This window comes from Bacillus rossius, chromosome 1 (genome assembly GCF_032445375.1).
Source record: "Bacillus rossius redtenbacheri isolate Brsri chromosome 1, Brsri_v3, whole genome shotgun sequence".
Classification (NCBI taxonomy): Eukaryota; Metazoa; Arthropoda; class Insecta; order Phasmatodea; family Bacillidae; genus Bacillus; species Bacillus rossius.
The window spans coordinates 312,023,663-312,044,157 of NC_086330.1; the positions used below are offsets into that span (position 1 = coordinate 312,023,663).

General features: G+C 34.0%; 1 protein-coding gene across 1 annotated transcript in view; it reads left to right on the plus strand.

The window, feature by feature from the left end:
* The window catches only part of LOC134527910 (uncharacterized), a 60,820-nt gene that overhangs the window by 34,645 nt on the left and 5,680 nt on the right, over positions 1–20,495 (plus strand). Inside the window, exons 5-8 of the mRNA XM_063360941.1 lie at positions 379–7,121; positions 10,282–10,408; positions 11,100–11,252; positions 17,595–17,750. Coding sequence (XP_063217011.1) covers positions 379–7,121; positions 10,282–10,408; positions 11,100–11,252; positions 17,595–17,750 — 7,179 coding nt within the window. The remainder of the gene's footprint in view (positions 1–378; positions 7,122–10,281; positions 10,409–11,099; positions 11,253–17,594; positions 17,751–20,495) is intronic.

Consider the following 20,495-nt stretch of genomic DNA (forward strand, 5'->3'; position numbering starts at 1 on the left):
TTGTTAACTTGAACTATCCTATTTTATGTCATTAGAAAAAAACTGATTTAAGTGGCCATCAGTTTAAATTTGACATAGATAATCAATAAACTTTTACTAAGTAGGTTCCCTGCATGAATATACAGTTTTGTGCCAAAAGTTTAATATAATTTACATTTAGACTTTACTGTATAAGGGTCTAAAAATACATCATTTTTGGGAAAAACTTAGATCATGTACCGACCATAGGTGCCATACTTATCTAAATTTGTATTGCACATACATACTTTGATATTTGTATTGATTACTTTTATATTCTCTTTGTTTATGTCTAGTAAATATTTTACATTTTTAAATATATTTTATGCATTAATTTTTATTATCATTTTTGTTTTTCAGGAGAAAAGGATGTGGAGTGTTTGAATACATCTGTCAAGAAGGCGGAGCTGAGTGACGACAGTGAGACAGACGTGGAGGGAGACAGTTCTGCCAACACCGTCACTGGCAAACACTGTGAAGATGTTAATGAGGATGCTGAGGGCACTAATATCTTTGATTTGAAAACACATTGCCAGGATGGTGGTGGCACAGATGCTGCTGCTGCTGCTGCTGCTGCTGCTGCTGCTGCTGCTGATGATGATGATGATGATGATGATGATGATGATGATGATGATGATGATGATGATGATGATGATGCAATATTTTACATGGAAACACAAGAGTCTGTAGCAGATATGGTCAGACCATCAAGTGATCTTTTGGCAGTTAACAAAAACATTAAAGACAGGTCTTTGCTTGAAGATGATTCAGATATTTTTGACAATCTAGTGCTAGAAGAATCCCGTGAAGAAATTGCATGTACTGTGGAAGGAACGGTAGAAGAAAAACAATTGCGGTGTGCTGTGATCCAGGAAAGTGACTGTTCAGGTGACGAAACAGATCCAGAAAATATTTTAATTGAAAAAACACAAAATGTAATAATGAGTGGAAAAGAAGAGGAATGTAAGTTGGTTAGTAATAAAATTGATGTTCATGATGCCTGTGTTCAAAGAACTGTGACTCAGCCAGTGGAATGTGTGGCCCTGCGCAGCAATAGTTCTGCAGAGCCAGTGATTCACAGTTATTCTGCGAGTTCTGCATCACTTCAAGGAACTTTGGAAGCAATTAATGAGCAAAGAATTCCCCACAATAAAAGATCAAATAACAAAACTCCAGGATCTGATGGCTCTGATGTAAAAATAGTGGCTCATCAAGAGACCCTCTTACAGATAAGCCATGCTCAAGAGGGTACTTGTATGGCATCACTGAGTACACAAAATGTAGATAATGAAAAAACTGTTTCTCTGAAGGACAGTTCTGGTAATTCACTTGCTACTCACTCTCAAAATGTAATTGATAAAGTGGTTGGTAATGAATTGGTTCATAAAGAATCTTCTAATAGATGTTACATTGCCTGTGATATAATGAATGCTCCAACTCAGATTTTAAATCATGATAAAGTGGTTCTCAAAGGCGTTGATGTCAATGGTACACACAATGTTCAAACAGAAACCTTGAATGATGAATTATTAAATGAAAAAGGGAATATTCAACAAATTTCTGTCAGATGTGAAAACTCTGACACAACTCAAGTTCCAGTGACTCATCTAGATGTTTCAAATAGTTGTGAAAACACTACTTCCTTAATAGATGCATCAACTCAGGTCCAGAAAGTTAATGTTGGTACAGTAGACCATCAAGATATTAATAATAGATGCAATATAACTAATGACATAATTGATTCACAAACTCAAGTTGTGAATGAGGATTTTTCTAGGAGATTAGCTCATAAAAATAAATCTTTTAAATTTAATGGCTGGAATGACATTAGTAATGAAGCAACTCAAGTTTTACAAGATAAGATCTTCAATGATAATATTACATGTAAAATCACAAACAACGTAATGGATGAACCAACACAGGTTTTAAAAAATGATTTTCCAGAGGGTAAAGTGGTGCATCAAGACATTTCTGGTGATTGTATCAACATCAAAAATGAATTTACTGATGCATCTACTGGGGTTATGGGAAATGAGATAGGTCATCAAGATGTATATAATAGTTATGAAATAACTCATGATACAAGGGATGCATCAACTCGAGTTACAAAAGGTGAGGTTATTTTTGGTGTAAATGTCCATGGAGATACTTTTAATAAATCTCAAAACCTTGATGACATATTTGATGCACCAACTCAAGTCTTGGAAGGTGAGATTCCTGTTAGTGAAGTGGTTCGTTATGCTTCTTCTGATAGCTCAGTAATTCCTGAACTCACGATAGAAGCATCAACTCCTGTTGTGAAAGATGAAGTAGTAATGGGTACAGTGATTCATCAAGATAATTCAAAAAGATCTTGCAAAAGAAATAACATAATTAATGTACCAAATCAGGTTACAGAAAATGAGGTAGTTCATCAAATTTCTTCTGATCAGTGTGAAATGAATGACAACATAATGGATGCACCAACTCAAATGGCCACTCATGAAGTTTCTGTCGGCTTAGTAGTTCATCAAGATACTTCTAAAGTATGTGAAACCGGTAATAATATAATAGATGCACCAAATCAGAATTTGAAAGGTGAAGTTGCTATGTGTACGGTGGTTCATCAAGATGATTCCAAAAGTTCTTACATCCAAAATGACATTTTTGATGCACCAACTCAGGTTACAGAAGATGAGGTAGTTCATCTAATGCCATTTGAAGTATGTGAAATAAAAGATGACATAATGGATGCACCAACTCAAATAGTCAAGGGTAAGATTTCTGCTTTCTTAGTGGCTCATCAAGGTACTTCTAAATTATGTGAAATCACTAACAATACAATGGATGCACCAACTCAGATTTTGAAAGATGAAGTTGTTATGGGTAAGGTGGTTCATCAAGATGATTCCAAAAGATCTTACATCCAGAATGACATTTTTGATGCACAAAATCAGGTTATAGAAGATGAGGTAGCTCATCAAATGCCATTTGAAGTATGTGAAATAAATGATGACATAATGGATGCACCAACTCAAATAGTCAAGGGTGAGATTTCTGCTGGCTTAGTGGCTCATCAAGGTACTCCTAAAGTAAGTGAAATCACTAACAATAGAATGGATGCACCAACTCAGATTTTGAAAGATGAAGTTGTTATGGGTACAGTGGTTCATCAAGATGATTCCAAAAGATCTTACATCCAGACTGACATTTTTGATGCACCAACTCAGGTTTTAGAAGATGAGGTAGTTCATCAATTGGCATTTGAAGGATGTGAGATAAATGATGACATAATGGATTCACCAACTCACAAAGTCAAGGGTGAGGTTTCTGCTAGCTTAGTGATGGGTATGATGGTTCATCAAGACAATTCCAAAAGATCTTACATTCAAAATGACAGTTTTGATGCACCAACTCAGGTTATAGAAGATAAGTTGGTTCATCAATTGACATCTGATAGATGTAAAATTAATAATGACATAATGGAGTCACCAACTCAAATAGTCAAGGGTGAGATTTCTGCTGGCTTAATGGCTCATCAACGTACTTCTAAAGTAAGTGAAATCACTAACAATACAATAGATTCACCAACTCAGATTTTGAAAGATGAAGTTGTTATGGGTACAGTGGTTCATCAAGATGATTCCAAAAGATCTTACATCCAGACTGACATTTTTGATGCACAAACTCAGGTTTTAGAAGATGAGGTAGTTCATCAATTGGCATTTGAAGGATGTGAAATAAATGATGACATAATGGATTCACCAACTCAAAAAGTCAAGGGTGAGGTTACTGCTAACTTAGTGATGGGTATGATGGTTCATCAAGACAATTCCAAAAGATCTTACATTCAAAATGACAGTTTTGATGCACCAACTCAGGTTATAGAAGATAAGTTGATTCATCAATTGACACCTGATAGATGTAAAATTAATAATGACATAATGGATTCACCAACTCAAAAAGTCAAGGGTGAGATTTCTGCTGGCATAGTGGCTCATCAATGTACTTCTAAAGTATATGAAATTGCTAACAATACTAAGGATGCACCAACTCAGATTTTAAAAGATGAAGTTGTTATGGGTACGGTGGTTCATCAAGATGATTCCAAAAGATCTTGCATCCAGAATGACATTTTTGATGCACTAACTCAGGTTACTGAAGATGAGGTGGTTCATCAATTTGCATCTGATAGATGTGAAATAAATGATGACATAATGGATGAACCAACTCAAATAGTCAATGGTGATGTTTCTGTGGGTATACTGGTTCATAATGATAACTCCGAAAGATCTGATATCACAACTTTTGTAAAGAATGAATCTAACCACATTGTATACGATGATCTAGTTAGGTATAATGGAGTTAGTCCTCAAACTACACTTTCTCTTACAGATGAAATAAATAGTGTTGCTGATTCCCCAAGTTTAAAAATGCCGGTCTTAAATGTTGAAAATAACACTGGAAAAATTATTCTTCAAGATACTATTATAACACCAGCTGGTAGTGATGTGAGTGATGCCGTTGCTATTGGACAAGCGATTCATCAAGACAGCACTCCTGTGCTTAGTAATTGTAATAGTGATTATGTTATGAATTCTTCTCATGTTGAAAGAGAAGGAAATGTTGCACAGAAAGGTGATTATAGTAATGGTGGTATTGTTGATGTTGAAATGCACACTACATGTGTTAGCAATACTAGTCATCAAAATATTTCTTTTGTGCATACTGAATGTAGTAGTAATGATATAATGAATTCTCCAATTAAAATTGTATGTGAAGAAATTAATGTTCTTCTCAAAAATTGTTCAGGGACAGATTCTAAATTTGGTTGTAAGAATGATGAATTGAAACCTAGTGATGATAATATTTGTAATGATAATATTGGTACCGAATCAGTAATGTCTCCAATTCTGTCTTATACCAAACGGCACATGAGTAATGTAGACAAACAGTATGAAAAACCATCTCAAGTGAATATGATAGCCATAAAACATTTAGAAACGTTGACCTCTGGAGGAAGCATTAATTATCTAGGTACATATGGTTGCAGAGAAAATGAAAATACAGAAGATACTGTGCCAGCAGTATTGAGGGAAAAGTCACCTAGAACGTATGGTTCAAAACAAAATGTAGGCATGCAGAAAAGTTATACCAATAAAAAATCTTTTAAAGAACATAGTGAAGTATTGTTTGCTTCAGGTTGTAAAGTGAATGTTCAATTGACAGATATAAAAGGAAATATTACTATTTCAAGTGAATTATCACCAAAAAAACTGCAATCACAATCACAATCACAAGAAAGGAATAAATCAGAGTGTGTAAAGGAATTAACTAATAGCATGAATGTTAAAAATTGTAGTGCCCAACAAATTTGGCCTGGTAAACATCAATCTTACTTTGGGAAAAGACTTTCCCAGGTTAAAGGAAGTAGTCTTTTAGCAAGCACCAGTAATAATGTTGGGGAGTCGTTAGTGATTCAAAATAGACAGGAGAGCTTAACTAATAACAAAGTTCAGTTGGTCACATTTCAAACTGCTGAACAGCAATGCAAGGTTGGAAAGAAAAGTGTTAGAAGCAGGAATAACAGCTGCTATTCTAAGAGCTCTCCGAAAGACCAACAACAAGATAAAAAACTCCATTTGCCACAAGCATTGACTGTCCAGATCGAAAATCTGAACACCAGACCAAAAAGGAGTCGTAAAATGACATGGAAAATGATAGAGTTGGAGAAAGCTAGTCCTACCTCTGTGAAAACTGAGAATCAAACTTGTAGGGCAAAATCACCTAAAAATGTTGTACAAGATGCTGTAGACATGCATGACAATGACAGCTCTGTAGTACAAGACAGCACTTTTCAAAACACCAACTCCCCATTGGCACAGCAAAAAGAAGACGGGAGGGCATCTTGTTCACGTAAGCAGTTATCAGAAAATTGTATGTCTTCTGAAGTAGCTATCAGTGAAAATTTGGTCACGAAAAAAAATATTCCAAGGGTCAGTTTAAAAAGAAAAGGAGTTACAACACAGGCAGAGGAAGGCACACACAGAGGTACCAAGGTTAGTTCTCTAAGAAAGTCCTCAAGAGAGTTAGTTAAAGCAAGCAACCTTGGTAGTGGTGGCAGTGATACTGGGGATGATTTAGCAGGTGGTTTTACTATGACTACTGTGACTTCGGAAGGAACTAATGAAAAACTGCAAGAGAGGAAGGGAACAATTACAAGATTCGGTAGGAAACTTGTTACTGAAGAAGCTTTAACTGAAAAAGTTTTTGTAGGAAGCAGAAAGTGTGAAAAAAGTAGGGTGAAAGAAAAATGTTCTGCACAGGCTCTTAAAGAAGCTGCTGATGAAAAAATGCAAAATAACTACATTAAAGAATATGTTTCCAATATTGAAATCCAAACGAAAACAAATGATGAAGGAAACATATCACGAAAGCGATCAAAAAGTAAGGCAGAACTGATAACTGAAGAAACTGATAAAAAAAGGGTGCGAGAGAGTAAAAATAAAATGACAGCTGAAAATAATTTACAGTTTAATTTATCAACAAATAAAACTGAAATTGATTCAAATAAAAGTAATAGTACTGAAGAAACAGAAAAGAGTTTAACAAGCAAACGTTTCACATCCAGCAAAGAAAGAGCTAGTAAACCATTGCAAGAAAGTAAAGTTAAAACAAGAAACAGTGGAAATAAAAGGGAAAATTCAACTGCAGGCACAAGTGCTGAAGTAAAAGGTAGCCGTAACATTAACAAAAGGACTAAAGAGCACACAGTAATGTGTGAGAACAATGACGATGCTCATGAAGAATGTATTGAAAAGAATGTAAACATTCGTAAAAAGAGACAGAAAACAGCGGAAGATGGAAGTCCAGATAAAAGGAAGAGTCAGGCAGAGGCGGTAGTGGATGACGGAGAAAGTGTGAGTGTAAGTGGTATAAACGTACCTCTACAAAAGAGGGGGAACATGCCTGGAAGACAGTCGAGACAGAGAAAGCAGAGTGGTCTATCCAGCAGTAGCAGCAGCAGTGTGTTGGACGAAGACAGAGCAGCAGCCTTCAGAGGAGACAGCCAGTCGAGCCCCGTAGAGGCAGGTGCAGCCACCAGCAGGGAGTCGCTCCTGTCGGTGAGTCGTAGTGCACAGTGACAGTAAGTATCATGTCAACATTATTGTGTGGAGTAGTCTATGATAATAAGCTTTATGTTTATTATTATTGATTTCACTTTTGTTTTACATTTTTTTTTTAACCATTTGTCTGAATTTTGGTTAATTTTTTCGCCCTTATTCTAACAACTGTATCTATATATGATAGAATAAAGTGTTGTGTTTTAATTGAGTCATGTTTGATCAATATTGGTGAGGCCTTACTTGAGGTGCTCGGATTTAAAGCCAAAGATCGCAGTCGGGTAACAAGTGTAAAGGCAGCAGACACTAGATTCCCTAAGCAGGATAGGACGGCATAAAAAATAATTAAATGCATCACTGCCTGGCTGATGTTTAATTTCATGGCGTTTACACCATGGCATGGGCTTGGTGCAGTTACTACATACCATTTTACACTAACTGCAGATCGCGATCCTGCATTAAAAAATCCTATAATTAAAATAATCATACATATACATTTTATGCTTAATTTTGCAAACATTTAACAAATATACATTCGCCCTAATAGTTCTGAAAAAGTAATCGTGGATGACGTAGTTGTCTTTAACTTGTTTCGCACGTCCCCAATTATCTTCGTCAAATTGGTCCCAAATTGTGACGCAATAGTCCGTGCCAAGTACCAGCACCACACCTTAAAAGAGTTAAGTCTCACATCCAGTAAATCAGGTTTGTTCGCACAGCCCCAAAGGAAACACAAAAAGTTTAGTTCGTGGAGTTAACAATAAAATAGCCTAGTAACGTCGCAGTTCATAATCACTTTAGTCGCTCTGTTTTGTTCCACCAAAAGCTCAACCCGATGTCTGGTTGATTATAGAAAGGTGCGTCAAGGCTTACTTTTTTGCATGCAGTGTTGTGAATGACCGCCCGGGCTGGCCACTCCTAGAGGCGTTGGTGAATGCAGTACGTCTTTCCATGGCTGCAGCCCAAAACACTTGCTCCCGCAAGCCGATGTGTGCCCGACCAGTCGCTCGCACCATCTGCCTCGCCAGCCGCAGTCGCGGGCTCGTTCACACCTCTCGTGACGTCAGCCCGCTCCGCGCGCCGCGCGGTGTTCACTCGTGGAAACACAAAACAGCAGAGCCGCTAATGTCCGTTGTGTGTTTAACCATATTTCAGGGCGTGTTTAAGGCAAGACCAAAATATCTATAATGTAATATAATATAATACAATATAAACCAAATCAATTAAAAATACGTTAAAATTACAAAAAGACGTTAAAATTACAAAAAGACGTTAAAATTGCAAATTAATTTAAACCAGGAACTAACGGAGGCGTAACAAACACCTCATTGGCTCAGAATCTCTTGCACTATACATTATTCTCAAATTGCAGTGTACAAAAATTTCCAAAATTTGTTTTGATATGAAAACCACGTTTTTATGATTCTTGCCTATGTTCATAACTTGCCAGAATATAGTCCACTTAAATTTAAATTTATTTTAACTACTTATATTTTTAATACCTGTGTTTTAAATATAAAAATGATTAGTTTTAACAAAGTAAAATCCTCAATTATAACTTTCACAAGAAAGCTCCAACCAGTTGTATTTAGTCATGTTAGATAACATTTAAATGTCCAGATCTTATTAGAGATTATGGATTAATATTAGACACCAAATAATGTTTTCATCTTCATGTTAACCCTTAATCTCCAGTTCACTCCGAGCCCTTTCATAAAATACGTCACATTCTACACTACCTATGTTGACTCCCATTATTACTCTACGTTTTAGTTTGCTCTAAATTAAAATATGGTTCAGTTATTTGGATCAGTATTAATAATTCTGCCAGTGTTAAAATAGAAAACAAAACTTCTTAAATTAATAAGTCAAAAATACAATGTTCAACTTTTTTTTAGCTTTGCTTTCTAAACACTGAGTCATTTTAGACTATCTTTTCGTTTGTAATTGTTATAGTTCTAAGCTTAAATGTAATTACTTATTTAAAATACAGGGCTTGGAGTTCCTCAGTTTAATAGTCATCTTCACTCCTTAATAAGTAGCTTAAAAAACAAAAACAATATATGTATGGAATAATTACCGATTTCAATAAACAAGATAACAATATTCCTTTCCTAGCTCCTGACACTACTGTTAAATTGGAGTAAGTTGAATCTTAGTTTGTAATAATCCATATTAATCTTATGTTCAGTATTTATAATGGTCTCTATATTTTTATAATTATTAACCTAGTAATCTGTTCATGTTTTAATCTTTTAATATCCATATTATATATATATAATATAAATTTTGTATTCAATGTTTTTTTTATGTTACTAAGTATTAATTGTAATTATCTATTTTACTATTTTTGTTATTTTAGTGTTTGTTTGTGTCTGTTGTGGTCCCGGCAAGTATATGGTACGGGCTGCTTGGGTATGTTGGCCAATATTGTGATAATGCCTACCTGTTGCGGTGCTTCCCTTCAGGTGATGTCTGCCTGCTCTTGGTGCTACTGGAAGGCAGTGCCCACGTACTTGAAGGACTACATTGTGTTATCTATTCATGGTATTCATGTATCATGCCCACTGTAAAGTCACTCGACTGTTGGTGGGCAAAGGTTTAAAATGTCTTAAATTTTAAATATGGCATTAAAGTGAAGTTCAGTAATTTTTGATTTGTAATTCTACTGAATCATTGTTCAAAATTGTGAATTGAAATCAATTTATCTTTTAAATACTCACACTTTACTTTTGGACAGAAAAATAGAAATTGACGTACCAAATTTTATTCATCAGTAATTTAATAACACTTCTAAAATTAAAGATACAAGTTTCAAATGAAAAAGTACTTTACTGAATAAAGAAAAAAATTAAATAAAATTTCATGAAAAGGACTGGCTTCATGAAATTATATGTATTGTTCATAACTATAACTTATTTTTAGATTTAGGTTTTAAAGACAAACTATTTTGTAGATATTCTCTAGATATTCTGATTTATGAATATCAATATTGGTAGGTAGTAAAAGATTGTAGGTACACAATTTAATTGTATGTATATTGATATGTATTGCTTATTTGAATATTTTATCTGCATGCAAGAGAAAAATAATTACATAATATGTGAAATTTATTTAAGAACTGAAGTGTTTAAGATGAACTTTTGAATATTTGTTGCAGACAAAGCTAGGCAAAGGGCAGAGAGCTTCCAGGAAACAAGTTGCTCCAGCAGAAACGACTCGAGTTATGTTCACAGGCTTGACTAAAGAAGAGTTGAAAGCTCAGGAGACAATTGTTGAGAGGCTAGGTGGGTTTGTGAACTGCTTTTACAGCCTTCCATTCACGTTTGGTAACTGCACATCTGAGTGTTTAAAGGTGACTTGCTAGTAAGTACTGTAGCTGTCACCCACAAGTTAACTGAAGCAGCTTCCCTGTTATAATAGCACTGCACCATTCAAATCACTACAGCCAATTTAGAGTGGTTTTAATATATAGGAAGCATTTAGGTAATGAAAATATTTTAACATTTCTTTATGTATCAATATATTTTCATTGAAAATAAATGTTTTGTAGGAATAAAACTTGGTAAGTTGCAAAATGGAACATCAGGATTTCATAACAGAAGTAATGAAATAAGTGTAATTCAATGAACTTTGTTATTTAGGTTGCTGTGGGGACTATTTGCTTTCTTTTACAATATTAAATGATTTTTTAATTACTTTGGCATTTTTACTAAGCTAAAGACACACAATGTTTAAATAAAGTCTGTCAACTACTTATTCTGCCATAAACATTTGGGTGTTGAATTAGCATTTCACCAACCGACAGTAGCTCAAACTTTCTAAATAAAGATGCTTGATGTATATACCAGTGAAATACAAGTACCTGTTTATTTAATGAATTATATAAACAAAAAATGCAGTAAGAAATATTTCCTGCTGCAAAAAATGATATCACGTATGACTTTCATTTGTAATAGTGCAATATGTTGTCTGCAGGTGGCAGCGTGGTCGACCAACCCGGGGCAGAGATGGTGCTTGTGGCACAGAAGTTGTGTCGCACCATCAAAATGTTGTGTGCAATTGCACGAGGCATTCCTGTCGTCAACTGCTTGTGGCTCAAGAACTGCAGCAAGAAAAACCAATTTGTTGGTGAGATATATTCATATGTGTACAGATACTGTTCTGTATAATGTTTTAACTAGAAGGACCCATTCTTCCCTTCAGATGGATACGATTTTCAATGTAAAAACAGAGATCTGCATATCTCTGTGTTTTGAAAATAAAACATTTTGTTTTATTATATTTACTTCTCTGTAATAACAGAAATTCTGCAAAACTTAATTTATTATAAATATAATTATTTTTCTTATTGTTTTCATAATTTACATATTTCTTAAAATATAAAATAGGTGCGTGTACTTATGTACACGCGTGATAAGTTATACTTCTTTGGCATCAATAAAAAATAGTTTTTAATTGCATGCAAATAATTAATTACAATAAAATAATAAAAGGGCTCGAAAAAGATAGTCAACACAGTCAATAAAGTTCAGTTTAAAATTGAAAAATGCAATAAATAAAATTTAGAGAACAATAAATATATGTGACATAATTTGTACTAAATATTATAATATTATTAATTTTAATTATTTATTATTGATTATTTAATATTTTAAAAGAAAATATATAAATTCAATAATAAATTCAAAAATATAAGCTAAGTTTATTAATTTTTTAAAAATTTATTATTTTCTTAATTTAAAATTCACTTTTCATTTTTATCAAAAAGTTTTCATTAAATTTGTTCATTTATTTTTATAAATATTTATTATTTATTTAATTTAATAATAAATATTAAAAATTAATATTTTAATTTAATGTTAGAATTTAATTTTGTATCAAATTTTTTATTAAATGTTTTATTAAATTTATTTCTTTATTTTGTAATTATTAAAAACCAATTATAAATATTTAACATTAATAATTTAATAATATTTAGTATTAACTATATTAAATAATATTTTAATTTATATCAATAAATAACACATACAGATAGTTAACCTCAATTATATTGGAGCACTTGAAAAAGTATATAAGCACAATTTTTTGACGTGGCAACATCTAATAAATCAATGAATGCCGGCTGCACGCACGAAAAAGTGTCCCGTTATGCACATTGTTCCGTTACACTTTGTCCCGTTACACTCATTGTTCCGTTACACTGTGTCCCGTTACACTCATTGTTCCTTTACGCTGTGTTCCGTTATGCTGTCGGCGAGTGCAGTAATAATAGGTTATGTTACAATTGACTAAAAAATTATGGTGATTCATATAATTGATGATAGATATTTGATTACAGTTTATTTATATGAAAACTTGTTCATAATTAAATTTAAACTTTATAGCTAAATGCCAGTTTTTAAAATTAATTACAAGTCATCTACACGTGAACTGTTTTGTTGACTGTTTATAAAGTGAAGTGAAAAGTTAATGTGGTTTTCATTTCTTATTACAACAACAATTTCAGCAATAATGGTTAATTATTCTTGCATTTTAAAAATCTGATTACTAGTATAATTTGAAGTATTTATTGTTTTATTATTAAAATAAAAATGATTCAATTTTATTCATAAAAGTATGCAATCATTTCATCAATGTTTTGTTATGATGATGTCATAACTATCGTCCGTAAACCGACTTTACAGACAACCAATTTTTTTACTAATATTTACGAATAGTAAATAATATTAATCAAAATATTCATTTAAATCACTACTGAATATAATTTATTAGCACATATATAATTCGCACTTGTATGAAACTAAACACGTGTTGTGAATGTAGAAACTAGAAACATGTGGATAAATATTATAAATATGAAAACAGTGATCAGAGGCGACGAGCGTGCCAACATGTGCGACTAATAGAGATTCTATTTCTATTTTGTTGGTAGCTTTTTTTCGAGACCTAATGAGCGGTTTAGCGGGCAGCTTCAACCAGTTAATTTTTTGTTACAGTGATGCACGTACATCTTAAAATTTCACTCTCATCATTTTTTCAAACACGTCTAAAGAAGTATAACTTCAAAAAAAGTAATAAAAAAATACCTACCGCCGAGTTTTGAACCACGGCCCTTCAGCATATTGACCGCGCGTATAACCACTGCTCTGACAAAAGGTTACGAGGAAAATATGTATTATGTTTGATCTAATACCAAAATAATGTGTTTTTTTTTAAACCTTGGAATTTACTCTTTACTATGACTATTTTAGTTTACCAAAATAAATTCCATGGTCATTTCACTATCATAAAGTTTCATTTGGCACACCAATACGTTTAGTATGTCCCCTAATGTGGGTTTATGTTCATACACGTGGGTCCGCCATCTTCCTGTGAAAATGTCGTCACATGGTGCGCGCGCAGCTTCAACCTGTTAATTTTGTTATAGTGATGCGCGCGCATCTTAAAATTTCACTCTCATCTTTTTTCATAACTTGCCTAAAGAAGTATAACTTCAAAAATAATGGTTCAAAATACAGGCTTATTTTTCCAGAAAAATTCTTGTAATGGTAGCAGGGTTATTTTTGAAATTAAGATTTAAAAATGTATTGAGGGAACTTGTCTAATTTATTAGTTGATGTACAATTGTTGGAAATATGGAAATCAGTGCCTTTTGTGTTTTTGGTCACTCCACGACTTAGACATAATACGTTATGCATAAACGTTCTGGTAATCACTTGTATAGTTGAAAACAAGAGAAACGTATAAACTATTGTCACATCTTTCACCAGCATTTATCACTGTTTGACGAAGATGCACATGGTAGGAATAGTGAGATGATGAACTCGTTCAGCTGACTTGTTTTGCTATGGCACAATCCTTTGGTTGTGTGGCACGTGGTTGACTGCTCCAACATGCTGCCTTAAAGCACTTATTGTATAATAACTAGAGCTGCAATCAAAATATAACTCTAGTGTAAAACCCCTGAACATTAATGTCCTGTGCTGAAGAATACTATGAAGCTAAATATCAATTAATTTAAAATTGTTGATTTATATTGCATTTTATGTTGCATCATAAAATTTTAGTTAACTGTATAAAAATATGCCCATTTAACCTTTATGACAGTTATTATTTTTACAAAACATGCGTAAATATTAAATTACATTTGGCTAAAAACTGCAATGCACCAGATGCAATAGTTTTCTCATAGTGATGTACGTTTTTGAAAGTTGATAAAGTTACTGCGTGTCTATGTGCTTAATTTGCAGTGCAAGGAGTTTTTTTTGTTACTTCTTAGGCAATGTTTCAACAGTAACAATTACACAAATTCTTTAATGTACTTAATACACCAATCCCTCACTTAGCACGACTAATGCGTTCCTAAAAATGTTCGTGTTATCCAAAATCACGTAATCTGAAGCATTGGTCTCCATAAATAGCAAGGTCAATTTACTTAATATGTTCTAAAATGTGTAGGGAAATATTCTTCACGTAATATCAATGCGTAGAATAACACTCAGTGATAAATATGTCACACCATTTATCTATATAAGCCTACCATCGAATACTTTGTATAACAAATTCAACACCGTGTAACGGGAGATAGTTATCATCAATTGGCTGGTTGACTTGCCCTCACGGGCGTGACCTTCAACTCACGTCACGTGCCTTTCCGCGAACTTTCCTAACCATTCTTGATTGGCAATGAAAATTATATTACTGTCCAGATATTCTCATTTTCATTTTTCAAAAATTAAAGTGCTTATTTGTGTATCACCGCATGGTTCACATCAATCCTGTCAGGCCCTTGATTTTTTTTCATTGCACCATTCATTTAACAAACTTTTCCATATGAACCATCGGTTCATTTCTGTTCCAGTATCTATTGTCAAATATATTCCCAATAGCAATAGTACAACCAACAGCATCAGAATTATATAAATGTTTAATAGAGTCCTTATTTCGTACAATTGTGCGCACAGTTGACTTGCTTGAAACTAAAGTGTGACCAACATAAGTGTGGCCTTCATGACATTCTGCACACCGTAATACTATGTACTAGTTTTGTCTCAACTACTTGAACACGATGCATTACGTTCTCACTTGGAAGCCATGATTCCACTATGGTTCCAACTGCAAGTGCTTACGCACATACAGTTACCGGCAGACGAATGGGCAGACATTGTTTTGTTTTGTGCGAGTTCCCTGCCACTGGGTAGACAGTTCATCATGGCCCGGTCTGAGACCAGGAGACAACGGTACGGCACGGCGGCCTACGCACGGAGGTAAAAACATTTGGTCCTTTACACTCCATAGCCGCAACTTAACTTGCCATAGCTGATGTTTGTACAACAGCTGATAGCGTAGTCAGACCTGCGCGTGCATCTCTTCCCCCCTTGTATGGCTAACTGTATGCCACGGCACATTTGTTATTTACAGAAGTTGAAACAGACTTTGTGGCGTCATACCTGAATTTTTTTTGCCTGCAGAGATTTCACGCTATCTGAAATTTACAGACGTGCTATTCAAGACTGGGGCAGTAAAATTAACATCGCACTAAATGAATTCTCGCAGTCTGAAGATATGCTAAGTTAGGTATTGGTGTATATTCCAAATTAGCTAATAAGTTAATAACCCACGGCTTTCCTGGCACAATTTCAGGGCATTGCTGATATTGTACCATTGTAAGGAACGTAGGCTATGTGATTAATTATAATAAAATGTTACATGTAAATAAGATTTAATGCATAACAAAACCATTTAAGAATGATATTTTACAAAACTGTTAATTGTTTAATTTTTAGTATAGATTAAATATCTAATTTTATAACTCCTGTTTAGTGTATTCAAGAACATATTTTACGTTGATGTAATCCCACTTACCTCCTTTTCATTTCATAAGATAGTAAAAAAAAACTATAAAATTCACACTTATTATACCGTAATTATGATTATGCCATTGTTGCCAGTTAGACTTTAATTTAATTTGGATATAGCTATGCTAAAAACAATTGAATTATTTCACCTTATTACAGAAACCGACATTTTTTTAGATTTTTGAAACGATCTTATCTCTATTTAATCGTGGTAGTGATATGATGGTGATGGTGAATATGATGGTGGTGATTATGGTGATGATCATGATGGTAATGATGGTGATGATGGTGGTGGTGATGATTGTGATGATGGTGGTGATGATGGTAATGATGATGGTGATGATGGTGAAGGTGAAGAATTAGAAGAATTTGTTGAATATATTCACAGACCACGAATACTCAGAGAGTTAGCTACATTGTTTAAATTTTTTCTGACATAACTTAGAAATAGTCAAACCTATTTTATGTTTTATTTATTGAGCTGATATAACCTATTGAACCATTCACCCAATTTTACAGTGTTTTTTAATGTAACTAACATAACATAACCGACTATCCACCCCTTTATTACAGTATTTCCAATGTGCTAAACTAGCAATGAAAAAAAAAAAAAAAAAAGCTTCATGTTGAAATGCAATGCACCTTCACAAGATGACTATAAAAACTATATTCAAATTAAGATGTAAAATATTGCATTTGGGAATCATTTAAAATAAATATTATGGAAAAATGGCTCTGCTACATATTTATTCCTCACAAATAAATTATTACATGTCTGGAAATAAATTATTAACTACTTGGTAATGACATACAAGTCTATACAATGACTAATCATTTTGTAATACGTAGGGGAACCACTTCTATGTTTCATTTAAAAATAATTATATTCTTTCTGCATTCTCTATACGTTATGTCATGTGAGTAAGTCCCAATAGTAGTTTAGGGAGAAGACATTTTACTCTCTCGTCTAAGTTTGTTGTTAAAGTTTTCGGCAGAACACCGCCGCCTGTTCTAAACACTTCCATTCTTTCATTTTTTCTGCTCTTCTTGTGGTAACAATGTTTTATGTTTTCGTATTTTGCTTTGAAATTTTTTTGCCTGTGGGCATAAATCCGAAAGAAAATTGAATATGACAGAAATTGTTTCACATGCGTCCTCTTTTTTTTTTCCCCAGGTAGCTGTGCTGGTGTTATTGCATTTAATTAAGTGTGAATGATTTTCTACAAAATAAACTTAAAATTATGTTTTTGAACTATAAAAATATCCCAAACACTATTTCTTATTATTTTCCTCCATGTTTTTCAGATTGCTAGCCACTACACAGTTCTTGAATTGTTTACTTCAGGTAATAATCCAACAGCCAATAACAGCGTTCAGTGTCATTGCATTGTTGCAGTGTTTACTGTAATGGACAGATAAATAATCATTGGTTAGTAAAATGGTAGAAACAAGATGATAAATACCCTAAGAAAAACCAATGTTATGTTTGGTTATTAAATTTATAATATGTTTTTCATATTTATCATAATCACAGCTACTTTAAATGGACACTGTGAAACTGACCCTGAGTCCATGACTTTAGCATTGTAGTAACCTGTAGTGTGTTTCGCAGATACAGAAGCTTACATTCTTCACGATACGGAGGGAGAGAGGAAGTTCAACATGTCACTGTCGAAGACGTTGCGAGCAGCCGCCCTACACCCACTGCTTACTGGCTACTCCGTCATGGTCACGCCACACGTCGTCCCGGTACCTAAAGACATGAAAGGTAGATAATCTGCTTGTTAACAATGGCTTTGTTTCTCTGTCTGTAACAGGCTGGCCACACTTATACCTAGCCTCACCTGCCATGCCAAATTTTTTTTTTTTTTTTTTTTTCCATATTTGAATAATAGGACTTCCTAAGTTAAGTTGTATGCATTACCCTGCTGTGTAAATACAGAAACTAAACATTTAATGAGTGATTGATAAATTTAGTCAAACAAGTAGTTTGTAATCAATACTTACATGACTTTATATTTTTTACACTTAGCAAAAATTTCAACAACACATGCTATTCAATGCTTATTTAGTTAAAGAAAAATTAAATATTTAGTTAAATATTAATGTTATGTGCAAATGTGTTTTTTCAGTTAAAAACGCAGGTACACACGTTACACGTTACAAAAGTATGCATCAAAAATGATATTAAATATATAAATGAGTTTTAGCAAGTTTATTAAAAATAAATTTAGTATATGTACTAATAATAAAAATAAAAACACTAATGCATGTCACTAATTTACAGTATTTTAAACACTCAACCAATAATAAATCTTATTTGAGAACCGTCTTGCAAATGGTATTGTAAATAATGTGTGCACGATTGGGATAAAGCTTGGCGTTGTCATGCCATGCTTGCAGCTCATCACTTCTCAGTTCTGTCCCTTCCCCCCTCTCCCCAACACACAGGAGAGGCATGGCGGTCATAGAACCTGCCCTCCTTAACATGCTCTTTGCTCCACATCAAGGTCAAAGACTTGGCAGTGACAGACACTTCCTCCCATCCTCGCGACTTGGGGTGCCCAAGACTTGTCACCGTCTGCATAGATTCAGTACAGACACTATTTGTTTTTTAGAAAACTATTTAGTTAGGTCTTTATTTGATTTATGCAAACATTATGCGATGGTGGGGAATATGTAAGTAAAAACAGTGACATATTTTTCTTAAGCCAGTAGACTAGCTTGAGAAAAAATACTGTATTTACCCACAGAAGCGTTGCCCCTGCGTATGAGTCGCACCTTTAATTATGGGTGAAAAAAATCTAACAATTTCACTGTAAGGGTGACCCTCAAATAAGGGTTGCACTTTTTATCTGTGTTTACTAGAGTTCCGTGGATACAAGTGGAGTCTTTGTGTTTCGTGTCCCAGCTGTCGCTTAAGAAATACAGCACTGGTGTTGACCCTTGGTTTTTCTTTTGTCTGTTTACTACAGGAGGGTGTGAGGCGGCCCACTTATCCCCACCCTTCCTCCATATTTATGACCACTCCAGTTCCTGTACTACCTAACAAAAAGACAAAGGAGACGACTGCTATTTTTTATACCCTTGTTTCTCTTTCATCTACATACTGTATTTTATTCATGGAGAGAGAAGAGGCGGCAAGCTACTTTTTGTTAGTTCCTTCTGTAAAAACTAGTACACACTGTGGGCACGCGGCAGACACTGTAAACGTGCACTACTTACCGAACTTCACACTACTGCTGAGATATTTTGATTAAACAAATTATACATTCTTGTAGAGTAAAAACCAATGTAGTTTAGTTATTTAGGCACATGTTCAACCACACAGTGCAATATTATTATTATTATTTTTAAATTTTAATCCAAAGTATAAAACTTGCATACATGTTTTTTTTTAAACTAAAAATCAGCATTATATGTGCAATACATTCACAGGTAAATACAGTAGGTGCTGTTGGCTTGCTCCACATTTTTTGGGGGGAGAGAGGGATGACAGTAATTATTGAACAAGCATAATAATCAGTCACCCCTGGCATGCCACTCAACACACTGAACAAGGTTAGAATAGTAATGTTTTGTGGAAACAACATTTATTGACTTTTTTACAGCTAATTATTACTGTTATGCAAGGCTAAGATTGGTTTTCAAATGCATATTTTGTTAAAGCAATAAGTTTTATTACATTTTAAAAAGTATATTTTTTGAAGAATATAATTATCAATATTAGTAAAAGTGTCGCAGGTTTTACTAAGGACAAGGAAAACCCTAACAAGGAAGAAAAGGGACGTTTGCGGGTGATTATGAAATTAGTTGCTAAGTTAAATTCGATCCCATAACAATTTATTGACAAACGCAATAACACCAAAAGGAATTGCATAGATTCTCAAACTGACATAACACTTAAAAAAGTCGGGTTCTCGTGGAGACGAACTGCTGTGGTAAGTTCCCACTAGAACACAAAACGCACGAATTAACGCTACGTGCTCGATTCCTGAACAATTAAAATAAAACAAAACAATACCCTTAATTGTGGCGAGCCGTGCGCTCGTCACAGCTAACAATCAAAACGCTGTCAATTTCAACTACTAAGGCTATACCATTTACAAAGTTACAAGGAACATACCTAATCTTAATATTACTCAATGTTACACGTAACATAAATACAGATAGTTAATACCAGAGGTTACAATTATATACACGCAACTAGTCATGTAACGCTGTCAATGTTTATAGGTTGGTTTTTGTTACTCTTCCCCCGGTACCATGTGAAGCTCTCTCCGCATTCCCGTAGTAACGCGTAAGTTCGTTATCTTGTTCACTGTCTCTTGTGGCTACGATTATTCGTTACTGGCGGTAGAGTTAGAGTCCAAACTGTGTAGCGATCTGGTCGCGATAGTGTCCTGATAGTGTCGTGATTGTGTCAATACTTCTGCTCGCTCGGCCCTCACGGAGTTTGCTAATGCCCGCCCTCTTTGCCCTTGTGGCTGAACCATCGTTTTTAGTTAATGTT